Source organism: Carcharhinus amblyrhynchos, chromosome 7 (assembly GCF_965287045.1).
Source record: "Carcharhinus amblyrhynchos chromosome 7, sCarAmb.v2.hapA, whole genome shotgun sequence".
Lineage (NCBI taxonomy): Eukaryota > Metazoa > Chordata > Chondrichthyes > Carcharhiniformes > Carcharhinidae > Carcharhinus > Carcharhinus amblyrhynchos.
The window spans coordinates 106,342,170-106,364,671 of NC_137330.1; the positions used below are offsets into that span (position 1 = coordinate 106,342,170).

A 22,502-nucleotide genomic window follows, 5' to 3' on the forward strand; every position below is an offset into this window, starting at 1 on the left:
TGGGTAAAATTTGCATAGGACCTGAATGCTGTTATATAAATAGCTAATCAGATGGTCATGTAACTATTCTATGTATACGGTCCAGTTAAAAGTCTGCTTCAGCAGCAATACATCTGCTCTGTTGAGTTCATTTCCCCTTCCTGAGACACAGGCACAGAATCTAAGCGCGTTCCTGGGTGGCACAGTGGTCAGCACTGTTGCCTCACAGCGCCAGGAACTCTGGTTCCGTTCCGGCCCTAGGTGACCGTTTGTTTGTGTGGGGTTTGCACCTTCTCCCGTGTCTGCATGAGTTTCCTCCTGGTGCTCTGGTTTCAAAAGAACGTAAGAACTAGGAGCCAGAGTAGGCCATTGGCCCCTCGAGCCTGCTCCGCCATTCAATAAGGTCATGGCTGATCTTTTTATGGACTCAGCTCCACTTATCTGCCCGCACTCTGAGGTTCCAGGGGGATGAGCAGGGTAAATACATGGGGCTATGGGAATAGAGCTTGGGTGGGATTGTGGTCAGTGCACGTCTGATGGGCTGAACGGCCTCTCTACACTGTAGGGATTCTGTGATTCTAATCAATTTGCACAGAGCATGAACCCACCAACAGCAATGATGGAAATGAAGAGATCATCTGTTAAGGGCATTGATTAAGGAATAAGTATTGGCCAGACCATCAGGAGAATCCTTTTACAAATTGTTCACATGGGAACCTTTACACCCAGCTGAGAGGGAAGATGGGGCCTGGACTTTAACATCTCCGCCCAAAGTTGTCATCTCTGATGGTGCCTTGGTTCTGCAGTGAAGCATCATAGAATCCCCACAGTGCAGAAAGAGGCAATTCGGCCCATCGAGCCTGCACCAACCCACGTATTTACCATGTTACTCCCCCTTACACTGAGGGGCAATTTCCCATGGCCAATCAACCTAATCTGCACATCCTTGGATTGTGGGAGGAAACCGGAACACCTGGAGGAAACCCACACAGACACGGGGAGAATGTGCAAACTCCACACAGACAGTGACCCGAGGCTGGAATTGAACCCTGGTCCCTGCTGCTGTGCTAACCACTGTGCCACCCGTATCATCCGAATGCTGTGATTCCCACAGTATACTAGCGATTAGGCTTTATTGGGATTGTTTATTCATTCACAGGATGTGGGCCTCAGTGCCTAGGCCAGCATTTATTGCCCATCCCTAATTGCTTTTCAGAAGATGGTGGTGAGCTACCTCCTTGAAGAGCTGCAGTTCCTGTGGTATAGGTACACCCACAGTGTTGTTAGAGAAGGAATTCAGGGATTCTGGTCCTGCAACAGTGGAGAAGCATTGATATATTTCCAAGTCAGGATAGTGTGTGCCTTAGAGGGTAGCTTGCATGCAGACGGTGATGTTCCTATATATCTGCCTCCCTTGTGGGTTGCAGATCTTTAAAAAAAATCTTGCAACGTTAACAATTGTCCTGTGTTAGATCTTAATGAAAGCAGAAATGTTCCACACTCTACCACAAATAAACCTTTACGCTTCACCCTTTTACTTGTTTTGTCTTATTGAAATGATAAAACTGAAGCATTTGTTTATTTTAGCCTGAAAAGTCAAGGTTATTAAATAGAATTTAATTCTATTCTTCAAACTAGAGGTAAGGGGGGAAAGGCTCAGTGGAGATGTGCAGGGCAAGTTTTTTACACAGTGTGTGTTGGGGGCCTGGAATGCACAGCCAAGTGAGGTGGTTGAGACAGACACATAGGCCACATTTAAGACTTATCTGGATAGACACGTGAACATACGGGTACCGAGGGATACTGGCGGTTGGTCTAGATAGGACAAAGGTGTGCGGGTTAGGTGGATTGACCATGCTAAATTGCCTCTTAGTGTTAGGGGGACTAGCTAGGGTAAATGCATGGGGTTATAGGGATGGGGCCGGGGTGGGATTGTGGTTGGTGCAGACTCGATGGACACTGTAGGATTCTATAATGTGATCGGCCAGGCTTGGAGGGCCGAAGGGCCTGTCCTGTTGCTGTACTGTTCTTAGTTGTCCTAGATGAGCGGTTTTGTGAGGATCATGGTATCAATTCGATTTGGGAAAAAGCTGATCTGTGCATTTTCCACTCTGTACTGTATGTTACTTTCAGTTTCCTCATAGTGAGGAATAAAGGTATCTCTTGTCCCGGATCCTCTCCTGAGTCAAGACTCTGGGCTTCGATCCAGCTGGAATCACTGGGATGGTTTGAGGATGTTTTTTATATACACACACACACACACACACACATATACCACCCCACCCCCACCCCCAACCCCCTCCCTCAGTGAAAAAGGGAAATGTTCAAAGGTACCCATGACTCATCACTCACCACAGGAAAACCTTTGACCTCACGAGAGGCCAGCAAAGCCGTGCTTCTGCTGCTTTTTAACAGTCATGAACTGTTCCCTTTCATTGTTCAGTGTTTTAGTGCTGGTGACCAGGCCTGTCCTGTGAGCTAGTGATATCATAGAATACAGTACAGAAAGAGGCCCTTCAGCCCATCAAGTCTGCACCAACCACAATCCCATCCAGGTCCTAACCCCAATCCATACATATTTTACTCACTAATCCTCTTTAATCTATGCATCTACAGTCAGCTTAGCATAGCCAATCAACCTGACCCGCACATCTTTGGACTGTGGGAGAAAACCAGAGTACCCAGAGGAAACCCATGCAGACACGAGGAGAATGTGCAAACTCCACACAGACAGTGACCCAAGCCAGGGATTCGAACCCAGGTCCCTGGAGCTGTGAAGCAGCAGTGCTAACCACTGTGCTACCTCTCCACCAATACAGTTGCCTGAATCCTTTGCCAGTTTTACAAGAGCAGGATGTTTATTTTTCACACCACTCTGCTAGCTATGTCTTATTCTGTTAAAGTTTAAAGTTCAAATTTATTTGATTTGATTTATTATTGTCACATGTATTAACATATAGTGAAAAGTATTGTTCCTTACGTGCTTTACAGACAAAGCATACTGTTCATAGAGAAGGAAAGGGGAGAGTGCAGAATGTATTGTTACAGTCATAGCTAGGGTGTAGAGAACAATCAACTTAATGTGAGGGAGGGTAGGTCCATTCAGAAGTCTGACAGCAGCAGGGAAGAATCTGTTCTTGAGCGTTTTTAAAATATTTAAAAATTTAAAATATTTAAAATTCTAGAACCATGAATGAGGGTATTATTGTAACTGGAGTTGGTGAAAATTGATGATTTTTAACTGAAAAAAAATCAAGATTAGGTTGAGTTCATGGAGTCTCTGCAGTGTAGAAGAAACTATTTGGCCCATTGAATCTGCACCAACTCTCTGACAGAGTATCTTACCCAGGTCCTCTTCCCCCACCCTATCCCCATAACCCCACACGTTTCCCATGGTTAATCCACCTAACCTGCACATCCTTGGAGGAATGGCAGTATATGTGGAAGATGAGAATGGCCTCCTCCCACACTGTGGGGATTCTATGATTGGATTCTATGATTGGGTGAGGAACAGGAGGTGATCAGTTTAAAGTTGGTTGCTGTGTGGCAGAGTTTTGGTTAAGCTACGGACTAGTAATCATGAGATTAGCCCCAAAACCCACCATGGCAGATTGATACTTTGAAATCTGCTTTTAAAATGTAAATAAGCCCATGACAGAGGAAAACAGCCAATGGGACTTCACCAGCACGGCGATGTTGCCATCATGCTGCCATAATGATTGGTGGCCACAGCTTGGCAGCTGGTGTGAACACTGGCACAACAGCTCACAACGACACCTGATGACTATTTCACTCTGAGCAGAACCCAGATTAGTCTCTTCTGCCACCAGCAGAAGTGTACCACACTGAAGCCATCTCATCCCCATCAGATTGGATTTGTCGCACATTGGCCATCTTGAAGTTTCCGCAGAAGTGATGGTAAAGTTGTCAGATTGTAGTAAAAGCTCAACTGTTTCTTTTTCCTCCTGGGTTCTTTCATAAAATCCCTACAGTGCGGAAGCAGGCCATTCGACCCATTGAATTTTCACCGACCACAATCCCGCACAGGCTCTATCCCCATAACCCCACATACTTACCCTGCTAATCTCCTGACACTCGGGTCAATTTATCATGGCCAGTCAATGTAACCTGCACACCTTTGTACCTGGAGGAAACCCACACAGACAGGGGGAGAACGTGCAGACTCCACACAAACAATGACAGAGGCCGGAATTAAACCTGGGTCCCTGACGCTGTGAGGCAGCAGTGCTAATCACTGTGTTGCCCTACTGTTCTTTCAGAGGAGGAAATTTGCTGTCCATTCCTATATGTGACTCCAACCCCACAACATTGCACCCGATTGCAAACTGCCTTATGATATTTTCGTGGGATGTGGGTGTCACTGGCTGGGCCAGCATTTATTGCCCATTGCGGAGGACATTCAAGAGTCAACCACAGTGCTGTGGGTCTGGAATCACATGGAGGCCAGACCAGGGTAAGGACGATAGATTTCCTTCTCATAAGGAATGTTAGTGAACCAGATGGATGCAGCCTGGGAGGATACTTGAGAAGGGAGGCACTTGTTTGAATCAGTCTACCAGGAATGGGCAGTAAATGTTGGCCGCAGAAGGTGGTGAATCTCTGGAATTCTGTGTCCCAAAGGGTGGTAAAGACTGCAAGAATTTAAGGTAGAGGTGGATAACAGATTGAGGGAAAGAGGCCGTGGGGAAATGACACAGAAAAGGAGTTGAAGCCTGCATAGATCAGCCATAATCATATTGACTGGTGTGGCAGGGTTGAAGGGCCTGGTGGCTAACTCCTGTCTCTATTTCTTGTATCTTGTCAACTGGACTAACCTCCCACAAGCTTAAATTTTAAAAAGTTGAAAATGATGTTCGTGTGACCTAGGCCCAATTTTTCTGCTCCTCCGTGAAAACTGAACATCTGTAAAATCTTCCAGACAGGTCCTGGTCCTGAAATAGTCACCTGACCTGCCACCTGGCCGAGAGGCTGGCGAACCTGGCTAATGCTTTGTCAGTATTGGTCTGTTTCTAATTCGGAATGCCAGCAGCTGCAGCATTTTGCTTTGTGAGGTAAAGTGCTTGGATAACTTGTTCAAGGTGGAGTTGATGGTTGGATAGGGATTGCCCAATGCTTCTATGCACAATGATGTTACGATGGGTGTGAGAATAGACGGGTAGCAAGCAAGTGACCACAGGTTATTTAAATTGGATCGTGCCCTATTCTTGGCATGATCCCTGAAATTGTTCCCTTCCCCCTGCCCTGCTCCATCTTGTATTTCCTGATCTGAGCTGTTCCCTTGGCAGCAGGAGGAAGAATGGAGGGTGAGTCCTGAGGGATGGGAAATGATTCCATGTTTTTGTAGATATAGGTCATGTGGCTAAAGGGATCAAGGGATGTGCGGGGGAAGGCAGGATCTGAATATTGAATTTGATGATCAGCCATGATCAAAATGAATGGCAGAAGAGGCTCAAAGGGCCGAGTGGCCTATTGCTGCTGCTAGTTTCTATGATTACACAGGATAGCCACATTCTTAAGTTTATTAGTGTCACAGCGAGGCTTACATTAACATAGCAATGAAATTACTGTGAGAATGCCCTAGTTGTCACATTCTGGTGCCTGTTTGGGTACACTGAGGGAGAATTCAGCATGGCCAATGCACCTAACCAGCACGTCTTTCAGACTGTGGGAGGGAACGAACCGGAGCACCTGGAGGAAACCCATGCAGACACGGGGAGATTGTGCAAACTCCACACAGACAGTCGCCCAAGCCAGGAATCAAACCTGGGTCCCTGGCGCTGTGGGGCAGCAGTGCTAGACACTGTGCTGCCCCCCCCCGCACCCCCACCCATAGTAGTAGTTAATAAAAGAAGGAAAGGAGTTGCAATAATGTAACACCTTTCAAATCTTCCAAATGACACAAAGCAGTTTGCAGCCAATTAAAGACTTTTGAAATATAATCCGTGTTGCAATGTAATATTTGTGGTGGCCAATTTACTCTCAGCAAACTCCCATAAGCAGTTGTGATGGTGATGAAATGATCTGTGTTTTAGTGATGTTGGTTAGGATATTAATCTTTGCCAGGAAACTGTGGATAACTTGCACTTCTTTGTAATTATGCCTTGGGACCTTTCTATGTCCTCTTGCAAGAGCAGATGAGGACCTCTTTTTGTCCCTTCATCTGAGGGATGGAGCTCCCAACAGTCTGGCACTCTCTCAGTTCTGCACTGGGGTGTCAACCATACGTTTCACTGTATCCCAAATACATGTGACAATAATCAATCACTTCAGTTCAATTCAACCTTGTCCCCTTTTCTGAGAACTTGGAAGCAGGAATTGCATGATCTTTCCGGATGGAAATGGAAAACAAAAGTCTGCGTCCTAATCTACACTGTGAAAATATTTGCAGTTGATTACCAGGAAATTCTACTAGTGGCGTGTGTTATCAATTATTAATCTGATGTCCCAATAGAGATGGAAAAGCAAATATCGGCACTATTTACATGCGGAATTGGCCTTTCATGATAACTAAACATTTGTCATCCTCCTGTATTGTAAAGGTATTGCAAAGATCATGTGTCCTAGACCTTCTCAGTGACACCTTGAGTTGATGGACATGTTTTCTTCACTCCCCGAAGACTCTGCCTTCACTTTGGAAGTTGGGAAGTTTGGGAATTGCCAATGTTTCTGTGATAATGCCAGGAGGTGTAGGAATGATTGAAATGAAGACAGTGCAGGGTCACCTGTTTGTTTCCCATCTCTCAGCCCCACCCACCCTCAACTTGTAAAAAAGTATTCAGCCAGGTGGGAGTAAATCAGCCCTGATTCTTTGAATCATGGTGAGTGCCCAGGAGCCAGAATGATCCATATGTACCCGAAGAATGAGCTAGGGAGATTGTAACTTGTTTGCCGTACCTCAACATACCCGCTGCGGCTCTTGGTTATACAAGCAATCTCAATTCAGGTTTAAGAGGTTAGATCCCACCGCGCTTTGGAGTGGCCTGCTTCGCTCTGCCTGGATATCAGTTCAAACTAAAAAGTTTATTTATTAGTCACAAGTAGGCTTACATTAACACTGCAATGAAGTTACTGTGAAAATTCTCCAGTCACCACACTCTGGCGCCTGTTCAGGTACACTGAGGAAGAATTTAGCATGGCCAGTGCATCTCTTTGGACAGTGGGAGAAGACCAGAGCACCCGGAGGAAACGCACGCAGAGGTGGGGATATCGTGCAAACTCCAAACAGTGATCCAAGCCAGGAATCGAACCTGGGTCCCTGGCACTATGAGGCAGCAGTGTTAACCACAGTGCCACCATGCACCCCCCCAACCTCTCCGCCCATGTTAACCCAACCATCTGACTGCTCCTGGTGTTAAAATGATACCAATGCATCCTAGCAAGCCCCCTCCCCCTCCACCAAAACATGAGCTAAAACAAATTCCAGCCTCTTTCTCTCATTACCTTTTCTGCGATGCACTGGCACAGAATGGTTGATGCATTTGGGATATATACAGATACTAAACTTCAATAATAATCATTACCTGACTCTTTGATGTTGTGGTTAGGTATTAATTATATAACTGCACAAATCATAAAGTTGCCTGGACTCAAATATATATATAATGTAAACAGTATAATGTCATGTGGTTTTGCAGTGATTTCATTTAAAACTTTTCTGAAGTCACTTCCAGAAATTTAGTAAGTTATTATTTATGCACAGTCAGTAAGGTCAAAGATTAGTTGCAAACTTACCACAACCTAAAGCTTGGACTCTGCCAATGGAATGAGGGTACATTTTGTTTTGGGAGTTCCGTACGTATGTTGTACATACTGTGTTTACACAAATGCATGTAATTTTTGCCTGCACATTCTGTTTGTATATTTTCAAGAGTGTTCCTGTAATGGGGCAGCCACAAACATTCTGTTCAAGGGAACCTATTACCAGAGACCAGTGAAATTTTGTGAAGCAGAAGGTCATGACTCTTATTGAGTAGGTGTGTCACACTGAAATATGTCCTACCCACTGCACACCTTGTGTTGTAGCCCCGGAGCTCACTTGGGTTAGTAATATGAGGGCCGGTCTAGGACCACAACAATTGCCGGTATGAGGCCTGGCCTATTTTAACTCCTGGGTTTGGTTCAAATTTGCCAACCTGCCTCCTACCCAAAGCCATTGGCAGAGATGCTCAGGCTGGAAGGCCAGACTGGGATTTTGGGAGTCAGGAATCAGCCGCTAGGGACCTGAGGGAATGGTAACTAATTTGGAGGGAAGTTGGGATTGGGAGACCTTTGCAGTGAAGGGGTTGTGGAGAAGATATGGGTCAGTTGTGCTGGTGTGAGAAGGCCTGGTTAGCAAAGGCCCAAGTTTTCCTTGTGGGGCCAGGGGAAACAATCTTTGAAGTCAGTGGAGAGTAAAATTGGGCATTCTGCCTTTTCCCTTCAGTTCCCACTCTCAGTGAATTGGGTTCCCCATTCCACTCCTGCCCCCACCTTCTCTTCCATGGCACACCTTCAAAATCATGTGAACATACAAGTTAGGAGCAGGAGTAGGCCACTTTTGGGGGCGTTTAAGAGATCTCTGGATAGGTTTATGGACGAAAAGGGATTGGTATAGGCTAGTGGGTCATTGTTTTTGTAACTGGTCGGCGCAACATCGTGGGCCGAAGGGCCTGTTCTGCGCTGTAATGTTCTATGTTCTATGTTCTATGTTCTACTTGGCCCCTTGAGCCTGCTCCGCTACAGTAACCTCACCTCCACATTCCTACCAAACCCCAATAACCTTTCACCTCCTTGTTTTTTCCTCTTCTATGTCCACAAATATCCCCATTGCCTCACCTCACCCTTTCTTTGCAGCTTCCCTCTGTCTGCCTTCGTAACCTTTCCCCTTTAATTCTGCAGCATTTGTTATTCCTTCAATAACTGAACTTTCAACCATCTGGGCCTTGTTTTCTGGAACTCCTTCAGTAAACCACTTCAATTTTCAACGGTGCGTTCGCTAATCTCTCTGAAGCCGTAGAGACATGCAGCACAGAAAGAGGCCCTTCGACCCGTCATGTTTGTGCTGGCCATCAAGCACCTATTCCAATTCCATTTTCCAGTGTTTGTTTCTGTAGCCTTGTATGCTGTGGGGTTTCAAATGCTCTGCTAAATGCTTCTAAGATGCTGTGAAAGTTCCCACCTCTGCCAATTTCATCTATGAACTTACTGATCATACCCCCCCACTTCCACGTCTAGATTATTAATGTACATTACAAACAGCAAGGGAGCCAGCACTGCTCCCTGCAGTAGAGCACTGTACCTAGGCTTTCAAACAACCTTTGACCATCAGACTCTGCCTCTTGTCACTAAGCCAATTTTGGATCCAAATTGCCCTGGATCCTATGAACTATTGTACCTTCTTGACCAGTGTCCCATGAGAGACCTTGTCAAAAGCCTTACTGAAGACATCAACTGTACTATCCTCATCTACACAACCAGTCACCTTCTTAAAAAATTCAATCAAGTTTGTTAGACATGAACTCCCCTGGTAAAGCCATGCTGACTATCTATGATTAATCTTTGCCTCTCCAAGTGGAGATTAATTGTGTCCCTCGGAATTATTGCCAACAATTTCCCTACCACTGATGTTAGACTCATTGGCCTGTAATTACCTGGTTCATCCCTATTTCCATTCTGGAATAATAGTACCACAATATAGTTGTCCTTCAGGCCCCTAGCACCTCTCCTGTGATGTGAAGATGCTGGCGTTGGACTGAGGTAAACACAGTAAGAAGTCTCACAACACCAGGTTAAAGTCAACAGGTTTACTTGGTAGCACGAGCTTTTGGAGTCTCGAGCTCCTTCATCAGGTGAGTGAAGACTTGTGTTCACAAACAGGTTATACACAGACACAAATTCAATTTATAAGATAATGGTTGGAATGCGAGTCTTTACAAATAATCAAGCCTTAAAAGATACAGACAATGTGAGTGGAGAGAGGGCCAAGCACAGGTTAAAGAGATATGTATTGTTTCCAGACAGGACAGTTAGTGAGATTTTGCAAGTCCAGGCAAGTCGTGGGAGTTACAGATAGTGTGACATGAACCCAAGATCCTGGTTAAGACCGTCCTTGCGTGCAGAACTTGGCTATCAGTCTCTGCTCAGCGACTCTGCTGTTGTCGTATGTTGTGAAGGCCGCCTTGGAAAACGCTTACCTGAAAATCAGAGGCCGAATGCCCGTGACCGCTTCAGTCTTCCCCGATAGGAAGAGAACACTCCTGCCTGCTGATTTTCATAGGAAAGGATGCCTTGAGGCATGGTACATTGGGGAGACCATGCAGATGCTGTGATAACAAATGAATGAATACCGCTCGACAATCACCAGGCAAGAGTGTTCCCATCTCATCGGGGAACACTTCAGCAGTCACAGGCATTCAGCCTCTGATCTTCAGGTAAGCGTTCTCCAAGGCGGCCTTCATGACACACGACAATGTAGAGTTGCTGAGCGGAGACTGATAGCCAAGTTCCACACACATGAGGACGGCCTCAATCGGGATCTTGAGCTCATGTCACACTATCTGTAACCCCCATGACTTGCCTGGGCTTGTAAAATCTCCCTAACAGTCCTGGCTGGAGACAATACACATCTCTTTAACCTGTGCTTAATCCTCTCTCCACTCACATTGTCTGTACCTTTAAGAGTCGATTACCTGTAAAGACTCGCATTCCAACCATTACCTTGTAAATTGAGTTTGTGTCTGTGTCTGACTAGTTTGTGAACACAAATCCTCACTTTTTTCCAAAAATATACTTTATTCATAAAAATCTCAAATAAACCATTGCAACTCTACATGTCTATGAATTGCAAACAGTGCAAAATTAAAACTTTTTACAGTTCTATACAAATTACATTTCAAAACTTAAAACTATATAAACGCCTCAATAATTACTGTGTGCTGTTATTTCTCAGATTGGCACACAGTTACACAGGTCGAAGGTATTCTGCAGTTCCCGAGCCCTCGATCTGCCTCCGTTAAGAGGCCTTATAGTGTGGCCTTTCCCGAACCACCTTTTTTTCCAAAAATATACTTTACTCATAAAAATCTCAAATAAACCATTGCAAATCTACATGTCTATGAACTGCAAACAGTGCAGAATTAAAACTTTTTACAGTTCTATACAAATTACAGTCATAACATTTCAAAACTTAAAACTATATACATACCTCAAAAATTACTGTCTTATTTCTCAGGATACTTTTCATTGTATGTTAATTCATGTGACAATAATAAATCAAGTCAAATCAAAGCCCTACACTTTCTCTGGATGCCCTTCTTAAACACCTTAGAATTTTAATTACTACCCATCCTCTTCTATGTGAAGCTTCTTGACAGTGTTATTTGATTTTACTTATTATTGTCACAAGTATACAGTTAAAAGTATTGTTTCTTGTGTGCTATACAGACAAAGCATACCGTTCATAGAGAAGGAAATGAGAGAGTACGGAATGTAGCGTTACAGTCATAGCTAGGGTGTAGAGAAAAATCAATTTAGTGCAAGGTAAGTCCATTCAAAAGTCTGATAGCAGCAGGGAAGAAGCTGTTCTTGAGTTGGTTGGTATGTGACCTCAGACTTTTGTATCTTCTTCCCGATGGAAGAAGGTGGAATAGAGAATGTCCGGGGTGCATGGGGTCCTTAATTATGCCGGCTGCTTTGCTGAGGCAACGGGAAGTGTAGACAGAATCAATGGATGGGAGGCTGGTTTGGTGATGGATTGGGCTGCATTCATGACCTTTTGTAGTTTCTTGCGATCTTGGACAGAGCAGGAGCCATACCAAGCTGTGATACAACCGGAAAGAATGCTTTCTATGGCGCATCTGTAAAAGTTGGGGAGAGTCATAGCTGACATGCGAATTTCCAATTTATGGTTGTAAGGCAAGAGGGAAGTTGTAGATTAATGGAAGCGTTTGCATTGAGTTTAATTATCTTTGTTTCTGGAGTACGGTTGTAATCATAAATGTGTTACTGAAATTTTGGAAGAATGAATAGCCCAGTCCATGCTGAGGATCCCTCTTGATGTGGGGTGTTGGTTTGCTGGGAGACAATAGCAAAGTATTATTAGTGTTCAGTTTGTTAAATGTGTCTTCTTTCTCTGCAGCATGGGTGGGTTCGTTGTCCATGGGAATGATTTTCTTCTGCTCGCCTATCGTCAGTGTTTTCACGGACCTTTATGGATGCAGGAAGACTGCAACAGTCGGAGCTGCGGTGGCTTTCATCGGGCTCATTTCAAGTTCATTTGTCAAGTGAGTTTTGAGCTAAATTTATGGTAACTTCTTCTGCTCCTGCAGATACTTCTTCAAATATGTGCTCTTAGGAGCGTTTTTAACATTGGCTGCTCCCCTATGGATTGCAAATTAAAAAGATCTTTCAGGAAACACTGGGCAATATCTTGTTGAGGCACTTGGCTGGAGAGATGGCGAGAGACCAACGCTGCCTCTTTTCAGGAAGCCTTCCCCATACCCCCCCAACCACATTCCAATCAGATGGGCCTTCCCTAGATCCAGGATTCCAGGGACAGAAGTCTCACCAGCCCAGAGATGCCGGCCGGCCGGAGGTTGGTGGAGAGACTGGCCGGCCGGAGGCTGGTGGACAGACCGGCTGGCCGGAGGTTGGTGGAGAGACCGGCTGGCCGGAGGCTGGCGGAGAGACCGGCTGGCCGGAGGTTGGTGGAGAGACTGGCCGGCCAGAGGCTGGCGGAGAGACCGGCTGGCCGGAGGCTGGTGGAGAGACCGGCTGGCCGGAGGCTGGCGGAGAGGTCGGCTGGCTGGAGGCTGGCGGAGAGGTCGGCTGGCTGGAGGCTGGCGGAGAGACTGGCCGGCCGGAGGTTGGTGGAGAGACTGGCCGGCCGGAGGTTGGTGGAGAGACCGGCTGGCCGGAGGCTGGTGGAGAGACCGGCTGACCAGAGGCTGGCGGAGAGACCGGCTGGCTGGAGGCTGGTGGAGAGACTGGCTGGCCGGAGGCTGGTGGAGAGGTCGGCTGGCCGGAGGCTGGTGGAGAGACTGGCTGGCCGGAGGCTGGTGGAGAGGTCGGCTGGCCGGAGGCTGGTGGAGAGACTGGCTGGCCGGAGGCTGGTGGAGAGGTCGGCTGGCCGGAGGCTGGTGGAGAGACTGGCTGGCCGGAGGCTGGTGGAGAGACCGGCTGGCCGGAGGCTGGTGGAGAGACTGGCTGGCCGGAGGCTGGTGGAGAGACTGGCTGGCCAGAGGCTGGTGGAGAGACCGGCTGGCCGGAGGCTGGTGGAGAGACTGGCCGGCTGGAGGCTCTTGTGCTCATCAACAATGCAGGAAGAATGGTGGCTATTGCAGGAAAAACACCTACTGGAGTTTCAGGATCAAGAAATGAGTCAGGCCACTTGTTAGTGGTGTGGGGGGTGGGGGGGGGAACTGTTGGGGGTGCAGGCTGGGGTCAGCAGCACAGCAGAATGTTGTTTGTGGGGATTCAATGATGATAATGCTGTTGAATGTCAAGGGTCGATGGTTAGATTGCCTCTTGTTGGAGATAGTTATTGCCTGACACTTGTGTGGTGCAAATGTTACTTGCCGCTTCTCAGCCCAACCCTGGATACTGTCCAGGTCTTGCTGCATTTGGACATTGTCTGCTTCAGGAGGAGTCATGAGTGATGCTGAACGTTTGATTTGATTTATTATTGTCGCATTAACTCGGATACAGTGAAAAGTATTGTTTTGTATGCTATCCATACAAATCATACCATACGGAACTTGTACTGTGAACCTTATGATGGAAGGCAGGTCATTGATGAAGCAGCTGAAGATGATTGGGCCTAGGGCACTACCCTGAGGAACTCCTGCAGTGATGTCCTAGAACTGAAATGGTTGACCTCCAACCAGCACAACCATCTTCCTTCATGCCAGACATGACTCCAACTAGTGGAGAGCTTTCCCCCGGTTCCCATTGACTCCAGTTTTGTTTGGGCGCCTTGATGCCTCACTCGGTTAAATGCTGTCTTAATGTAAAGGGCAATCACTCTCACATCACCTCTAAAGCTCAGCTTTATTGTCCATGTTTGAATCAAGGCTGTAATGAGGTCAGGAACTGAGTGACCCCGACGGAATCCAATCAGAGAATCAGTGAGCAGGTTATTGCTGAGTAAATGCAGCTTGATAACGCTATTTATGACTCCTTCCATCATTTTGTCGATGATCGAGAATAGACTGATTGCGCAGTAATTCGCCGGGTTGGATTTGTCCTGTTTCATGTGTACAGGACATACCTGGGCAATTTTCCACATTGCCGGGTAGATGCCAGTGTTATCGCTGTACTGGAACAGCTTGGCTAGGAGCACGGCAAGTTCTGGAGCATGTCTTTAGTATTGCTGGAATGTTGTCAGGGCCCATTGCCTTTGTCGTATCCAGTGTCTTCAGCTGTTTCCTGCTATCATGTGGAGTGAATTGAATTAGCTGGACAGACATCTGATGCTGGGGACCTCGAGAGGAGGCCGAAAAGGATCGTCCATTTAGCACTTGTGGCTGAAGATTTGTGTGAATGTTCCAGCCTTATCTTTTGCACTGATATGCTGGGCTCCTCCATCATTGAGGATGGGGATGTTTGTGGACCCTCCTCCTCCAGTAAATTGTTTAATTGTCCACCACCCTTCACAGCTGGATGTGGAAGGACTGCAGAGCTTGAATCTGATCCAATGGTTATTGAATTACTTAGCTCTGTTTGTTATTTGCTGCTTGTGCTGATAGGTTTGCAAAGAGTGTTGTAGCTTCACCAGCTTGATATCTCATTTATATGTACGCCTGGTGTTGCTCCTGGGATGCCCTCCTGCAGTCTTCACTGAACCAGGGTTGATCCCCTGGCTTGACGGTAATGGTAGAGTGGGGGATATGCTGGGCAATGAGGTTACAGTTTGTGGTTGAATACAATTCTGGTGCTGCTGATGGCCCACAGCCCAGTCTTGAGTCATGAGAGCTGTTCAAAATCTATCTCATTTATCACAGTGATAGTGCCACACAACACGATGGAGGTTATCCTCAACATGAAGACTTTGTCTCCTCAAGGACTGTGGGCTGGTCACCTACAGATACTGCCAAGGACACGTGCATTTGGGGCAGGCAGGTTTGTGATGATGAGATCAAATCTGTTTTTTCTCTCTCTCGTTGGTTCCCTCACCACCTGCTGCAGTCCCTTGTCCGGCAACTATATCCTTTACGATCTGCCCAGCTTGGCCTGTGGGGGTACTACTGAGCCATTCTTGGTGATGGACATTGAGGATACATTCTGTGCCCTTGCCACCCTCAGTGCTTCCTCCAAGTGGTGTTCAACAATATCTCTGGTCGAAGAGTGAACTGGAATGTTAATTCTGTATCTCTCTCCAAACGCAGAGTAGTTCCAGAATTTTCTGTTTTTATTTCAGATTTCCATTATATACGTTATTTTGCTCCGTGTCACCATGTCTTTTTTGCCTTTGAGGCCACTGTAGCACTATTTGTCTTCATGGAGAGATCATAGAATCCCTACAGTACCAAAGAAGGCCATTTGGCCCATTGAGTCTTTATTGACCACAATCCCACCCAGGCCCTATTCCCACGCATTTACCCTGTTAACCACCCCCATGACACTAAGAGGCAATTTAGCATGGCCAATCAACCTAACCTGCACATCTTCGGACTGTGGGAGGAAACTGGAGCACCTGGAGGACACCCACACAGACACGGGAAGAACATGCAAAATCCACACAGATAGTGACCCGAGGCTGCAATTGAACCTGGAACCCTGGCACCGTGAGGCAGCAGCACTAACCACTGTGCCACCATGCCGCTCAAGCAAAAAGAAAAGATTGATGCAGCAACTCTTGTAAGGGTTGTGGGTTCATCCACTCCAGCTCCTCCCCTCCTCACAATATTAAATCAATCCTAACCAAAATCCCAGACAGTAACCATGGCAGTGTAACATTGTGCCTCATCTGCTTGAGTCTTTAACACAATCAACCCCAACACCTTGCTGTAATATCTCCTTGGAATTGTCCAGCTCAGTGATCCAGCCCTCCTGACCCAACACAACTATTAATAACAGTTTGCAGGGGAAGACCATGTGAATGATCATTGAATTCATAGAGCTTCTTGCCGTGAAAAAAGAAAATGAGAAGAAGCCTTTCTTAGCGCTGTTGCCAGAGTGATTGAGCTTTTCCTGGACCTATATTAATGCTACTGCCCCAGGCACCTGTCTCTGTCTCTCAGGTGTAGGAAAAGCCTTACTTTGACCATAATGAGAATGGAGCGAAGGTCGGAAAGAATTCTCCGATGTGCCTGAGATTTGTTTGGAAATGGATGGGCTTTAACAATACTTCTATGCTAGCTGATCGTATAGCACTGTTGCTAAGTTTGCAGGTGATACAAAGATATGTAGAAGAACAGATAGTATTAAAGAAGCAGGGGAACTGCAGAAGGACTTGGACAGGTTAGGAAAATGGGCAAAGAAGTGGCAGATGGAATAAATTGTGCAAAAGTGTAAGGCTGTGCAGTTTGGAAGGAGGAATGGACGCATAGACTATTATCTAAATGGGAAAATGCTCAGGAAATCAGAAGCACAAAGGGACTTAGGAGTTCTTGTTCAAGATTCTCTTAAGATTGACGTGCAGGTTCAGTTGGCAGTCAGGAAGACAAATGCAATGTTAGTATTCATGTCGGGAGGGCTGCAATACAAGAGCAGGGATGTACTTCTGAGGCTGTATAAGGTTCTGGTCAGATCACATTTGAAACATTGTGAGCAGTTTTGGGCCCCATATCTAAGGAAAGATATGCTCGTCTTGGAAGGGGTCCAAGAATGATCCCTGGAATGAAGAGCTTGTTGTATGAGGAATGATTGAGGACTCTGGGTCTATACGCATTGGAGTTTAGAAGGACGGGGGGGCGGGGGGGGGCGCGGATCTTATTGAACTTACAGGATATTGCAAGGCCTGGATAGAGTTGACGTACAGAGGATCTTTCCACTAGTGGGAAAAACTAGAACCAGAGGACACAACCTCAGGCTAAAGGATGATCCTTTAAAACAGAGATGAGGAGGAATTTCTTCAGCCAGAGAATGGTGAATCTGTGGAACTCTTTGCTGCAGAAGGCTGTGGAGGCCAGGTCATTGAGTGTCTTTATGACAGAGGTAGATAAGTTCTTGATTAATAAAGGAGATCAGAGGTTATGGGGAAAAGGCAGGAGAATGGAGATGAGAAAAATATCAGCCATGATTGAATGGCGACGCAGACTCAATGGGCCGAGTGGTCTAATTCTGCTCCTATGTCTTATGGTCTTATGATATTTTGGAGTCTGTTTCTTGAGCATAAGCGGAACACAGGTTCATCCTGATACAATTTCTCTAATTTAAAAAGTTGTATAAATGCCATGGTACGAGCCATAGTGGCACAGTGGTTAGCATTACTGCCTCAGAGCCACAGGAACCTGGATTCAATTCTGACCTTGGGTCACTGTCTGTCTGGAGTTTGCACGTTCTCCCCATGTCTGTGTGGGTTTCCTCCGGGTGTTCCGGTTTCCTCCCACTGTCCAAAGATGTGCGGGTGAGGTTGATTGACCATGTTAAATTGCCCCTTAGTGTCAGGGAGATTAGCAGGGTAAATACGTGGGATTACGGGGAGAGGGCCTGGGTGGGATGGTGGTCGGTGCAGGCTCGATGGGCCAAATGGCCTCCTCCTGCACTGTAGGGATTCTATTATAGAATACAGCGCATTGTAACTTGTTTAGTTTTGCTTGCAACTTCAAACTTACAACTGATGTTTTTTATTCCACTCTTTTTTATCTTTCCCCCACCACTCCACTTTGTGTTGAATGCAGGTCCCTGGAGCCTATGTATTTTACATATGGAATCGTGTTTGGTTGTGGTTCTTCATTTGCTTATCAGCCATCTCTGGTGATCCTGGGACACTATTTCAAGCAGCGTTTGGGCCTGGTGAATGGTATTGTCACAGCGGGCAGCAGTGTCTTCACCATAGTCTTACCTTTGCTTTTGACAAAGCTGCTGCCAAAAATTGGACTCGCCCATACTCTGCGTGTCCTCAGTGCCTTCATGTTTGTGTTGTTTCTGGTTGGATTCACTTACAAACCCCTCATCCCAGTGAGCAACCACAGTAAGTCCTCGAGACGAAAACTGAACATAAAAAAAGTTTTCAATGTGAGGATATGGAAATTCCTAGGATATCGCATCTGGGCGTTTGGAATCCCAACTGCACTCTTTGGATACTTTGTGCCTTACGTTCATCTTGTAAGTATTTCCTGTTTACATGCAACGCCAAAAACTAAACTTGCATTGTTCCATATTACCTTTAACAGGTTTGACAGGAGTGCTAACAATCGAAAATTGACGCACAAGATATTAGGACAGAGGTTTGGTCAAAAAAACAGTTTCTAAAATGTATCTTAAAGGAACAGAAGAGGTGAAAAAGTTTGGAGGGGGAATTCCACACAGTGGGATCTAGGTAACTGCAGGCACGGCTTCCAGTGGCATAATACTGCCTCACAGCGCCAGGGACCCGGGTTTGATTCCTGGCTTCAGCCACTGTCTGTGCGGAGTCTGCACATTCTCGCCGTGTCTATGTAGGTTTTCCCCTGGGTGCTTTGGTTTCCTCCCACAGTCCGAAACACATGCTGGTGAGGGGCATTAGCTGTGCTAAATTCTCCCTCAGTGTGTCCGAACAGGCGCTGGAGTGTAGCAATTTGGGGATTTTCACAGTAACTTCATTGCAGTGTTAATGTAAGCATTACTTGTGATTAATAAATAAATAAACTTTTACATGTGACACTAATAAATAAACTTTACATAGCGTGAAGACAGTCAAAAGATTATGGAGGGGTTTGAATACAAGGGTGAAAATTAAGATTTGTAGCACTGCTGGATCAGAAACAAATGCTTGGACAGATAGTTGGATCAAACTGACTTTAATAAACTGCATTGTTTGTTGGGTGCTTCAGCTCGCCAGCAGAAAGAGTAGAAAAGCAGAATGCCTGTGTTGAAAAGATGAAAGACCAGTGTGCATACAGTTCTCTCTGCTAAAGAGGGAGCCAGCCCCGGGAGGAATCCCTCCACGGTGCAGTCTCCATGCTGTCTTATCGAGATTCCAAATGGCAGAAATTCTTCTGCATCCAGACAAGATATTTAGATTTAGAAAAGCCGAACTTTAGTGAAGATATTTATGTAAAATACCAAGAGGGCTCATTTTAGTAAAAATCTGGTTAAGTAAAATTTATAATCGCACACAATCATTTGAGCATGTGGCCTTAATTGGTGGCACAGTGGTTAGCACTGGTGCCTCACGGTGCTAGGGACTCTGGTTCGATTCCAGCCTCAGGTCACTGTCTGTGTGGAGTTTGCACGTTCTCCCCATGCCTGCATGGGTTTCCTCCGGGTGCTCCAGTTTCCTCCCACACTCCAAAGATGTGTCGGTTAGGTGGATTGGCCATGCTAAATTGACCCTTAATGTCGGGGGGATTAGCAGAGTAACTATGTGGGGTTATGGGAATAGGGCCTGATGGGTGGGATTGTTGCTGGTACAGGCTCGGAATTCTATGAATGAATTCTCGGAATGGTTGGGATTCTATGATTCTTCCCAGCTGCGATTGTTTCCTTAACCAATATACAGCATCCACCCCCTTACAGTTTTAAAAAAAACTTCTCTATCTTCACTGGTTGCAGAAAGCACTGCTTCTTTGGAAGTTTAACCAATTTTTAGAATTTTTCCTACCGACGTGTGATATAAATTGCACTGTCAAAGAACAATACAGCACAGGAACAGGCCCTTTGGCCCACCAAGTCTGTGCCGACACTGGTGCCTCTCTAATCTAATATCTTCTTGCCTCTACGTGACCCACATCCCTCTGTTCCTGCCTATTTATGTATCTATCCAGATGCCTCTTGAATGTTATTATAAAATCTGCTTCCAGCAGCACATTTCAGGCATTCACCACCCTCTGTGTGAAAAACTCGCCCCTTACATCTCTTTTAAAATTTCCCCTCATGCTCAACCTATGCCCCCGAGTAATTGACCCTTTGATCCTAGAAAAAAGACTCTGACTATCCACTGTATCCAAGCCTGTCATAATCTTATAAATCTCTATCAGGCCTCCCTCATCCTCCCAATGCTCCAATGAAAACAATCCAAGTTTGTTCAACCTTTCTTTATAATCTATATCCTCCAAACTAGGCAACATCCTTGTAAATCTCTGCTGCACTTTTCCAATCCATCAACATCCTTCCGGTAGTGTGGCATCCAGATTTGTACACAATACTCCAAATGCAGCCTAACCAAAGTCTTATACAGCTGCAAAATGATTCCCCAATTCTTATACACAAAGGCCCGACAGATGACGCCACCATGACCACCTGAGTTGCCACAGGGATCTGCACACCAAGATCCCTCTGTATGCTAATATTTCTATGGGCTGTACCATTTATTCTCTACTTTCCTTCTGCAGTAGACCTTCCAAATCACATCACCTCGCATTTGTCCAGGTTAAATTCCATCTGCCATTTTTCGGCCCAGGTCTCCAGTCAATTTATATCCTGCTGTATCCTCTGACAATCCTCCTCACTGTCTGTTACTTCCCCAAATTTTGTGAATTCTGCAAATTTACTAATCAGACCACCTACATTTTCCTCCAAATCATTTATATATATTACAAACAACAGAGGCCCCAGCACTGATCCTTGTGGAAAACTGCTTGTCACAGACCTCTAGTTAGAAAAATACTCTTCCACTGCTACTCTCTGCTTTCTATGTCCAAACCAGTTTTGTATCCAACTTACCAGCTCACCTTGAATCCCATATGATTTCACCTTCTGTATTAGCCTGTCATGAGGGACCTTATCGAAGGCTTTACTAAAGTCCATGTATACAATTCACTGCCCTGCCCTGGTCAATTTGTTTCACCACTTGCTCAAAGAACTCAATCAAGTTTGCGCGACACGGCATCCTTCACAAAACCATGCTGCCTATTGTTAATAAGCCTATTCTCTTCCAGATGTGAGTACATCCTGTCCCTAAGAATCTTCTCCAATAATTTCCCCACCACTGATGTAAAGCTCACAGGTCTGCAATTTCCCAGATTGTCTCTTCTGCTCTTCTTAAACAGAGTTTAATCAGAGTTCACCTCGTGTCGCAATGATTTGAATTTCCCTGTGCGTTTGGCTGCTTTCCAGAACAATGTCTCAGTTTCAACTTTTGCAACTGAACATCTGTTCCAATGGCTGCTTCCCCTCCTCCACTTCCCAGCTGGACAGCAGTTGTTTGCTTAAAGGCAGGTTCCAGCACTGGCTTCACTGCAGAGGAAGGTGCTGCTTTTTAAAGGGGATCAGGGGGTCTGGGGAAAAGGCAGGAGAATGGGGATGAGAAAAATATAAAGCCATGATTGAACGGCAGAGCAGACTCGATCTGCCTGGTGGCTTAATTTTGCTCCTATGTCTTATGGTCTTAACACCACTATCTGCATTTTTACAGGGGCGGCACAGTGGTTAGCACTGTTGCTTCACAGCTCCAGGGACCTGTGTTTGATTCCTGGCTCAGGTCGCTGTCTGTGTGGGGTTTGCACATTCTCCCCGTGTCTATGTGGGTTTCCTCTGGGTGCTCCAGTTTCCTCCCACAGTCCAAAGATGTGAGGGTTAGGTGGATTGGCTAAATTGCTCCTTAGTGTCCCGGGATGCGTATGTTAGAAGGATTAGCGGGTAAATACGGGAATGAGGCCTGGGTGGGATTGTTGTCAGTGCAGACTTGATGGTCCGAATGGCCTCTTTCTGCACTGTAGTGTTTCTATGATCTTTCCTAGTTTCCTTTTCCTCTGCAGGTACCAGTTGGACTGATTGCTAGTTAAAGATGATCACTGCTGTATGTGCATTTGAAAGGGCAGGTTTGGGGACTTTGCACTTCAGCCTTGAGACTGAATGTGATCAAATGTGGATCCATTTTACCCTCAGCTTGGGGGATGTGAAATTCATTCTGAAATGGCTCTGTTGGTGAGGATCACAGCTTGCGTGTCATTGCAGAGCGAGTGGAGGGTGGTGACAGAGGAGGAGGCAGTGAAATGTGGAGAAGAGATGTTTTTGGGCTTGCGTTTGTCATCCTTGATGTGTTGGTGTCACTGCTGCAGGTGCTTGGCAGGTTGGGAGTTGAGGAACTAACACTCCCTCATGAAGGAATGTGCATCAGGGATACAAACAAAGCGGGAATCCTGCCTTGAAAAGCTCCAACCATATTCCCACCCCACTGCCCACAAAAACATTCTCCTACTTTAGCCCGCCCACTTTGTAAAATCATAGAATACTACAGTGCAGAAGGAGGCCACTCGGCCCATTGAGTCTGCACCGACCACAGTCCCTCCCAGGCCCTATTCCCATAACCCCATGCATTTACCCTAGCTGGTCCCCCTGACACTAATTTAGCGTGGCCAATCTATCTAACCCACACATCTTTAGACTATGGGAGGAAACCAGAGCACCCGGAGGAAACCCACGCAGTGCCCTAACAGACA

General features: G+C 46.0%; 1 protein-coding gene across 1 annotated transcript in view; it reads left to right on the top strand.

Moving 5' to 3' along the window:
- Positions 1 to 22,502, top strand: part of slc16a10 (solute carrier family 16 member 10) — a 110,992-nt gene that overhangs the window by 64,065 nt on the left and 24,425 nt on the right. Inside the window, exons 2-3 of the mRNA XM_080192919.1 lie at positions 12,116 to 12,260; positions 17,820 to 18,246. Coding sequence (XP_080049045.1) covers positions 12,116 to 12,260; positions 17,820 to 18,246 — 572 coding nt within the window. The remainder of the gene's footprint in view (positions 1 to 12,115; positions 12,261 to 17,819; positions 18,247 to 22,502) is intronic.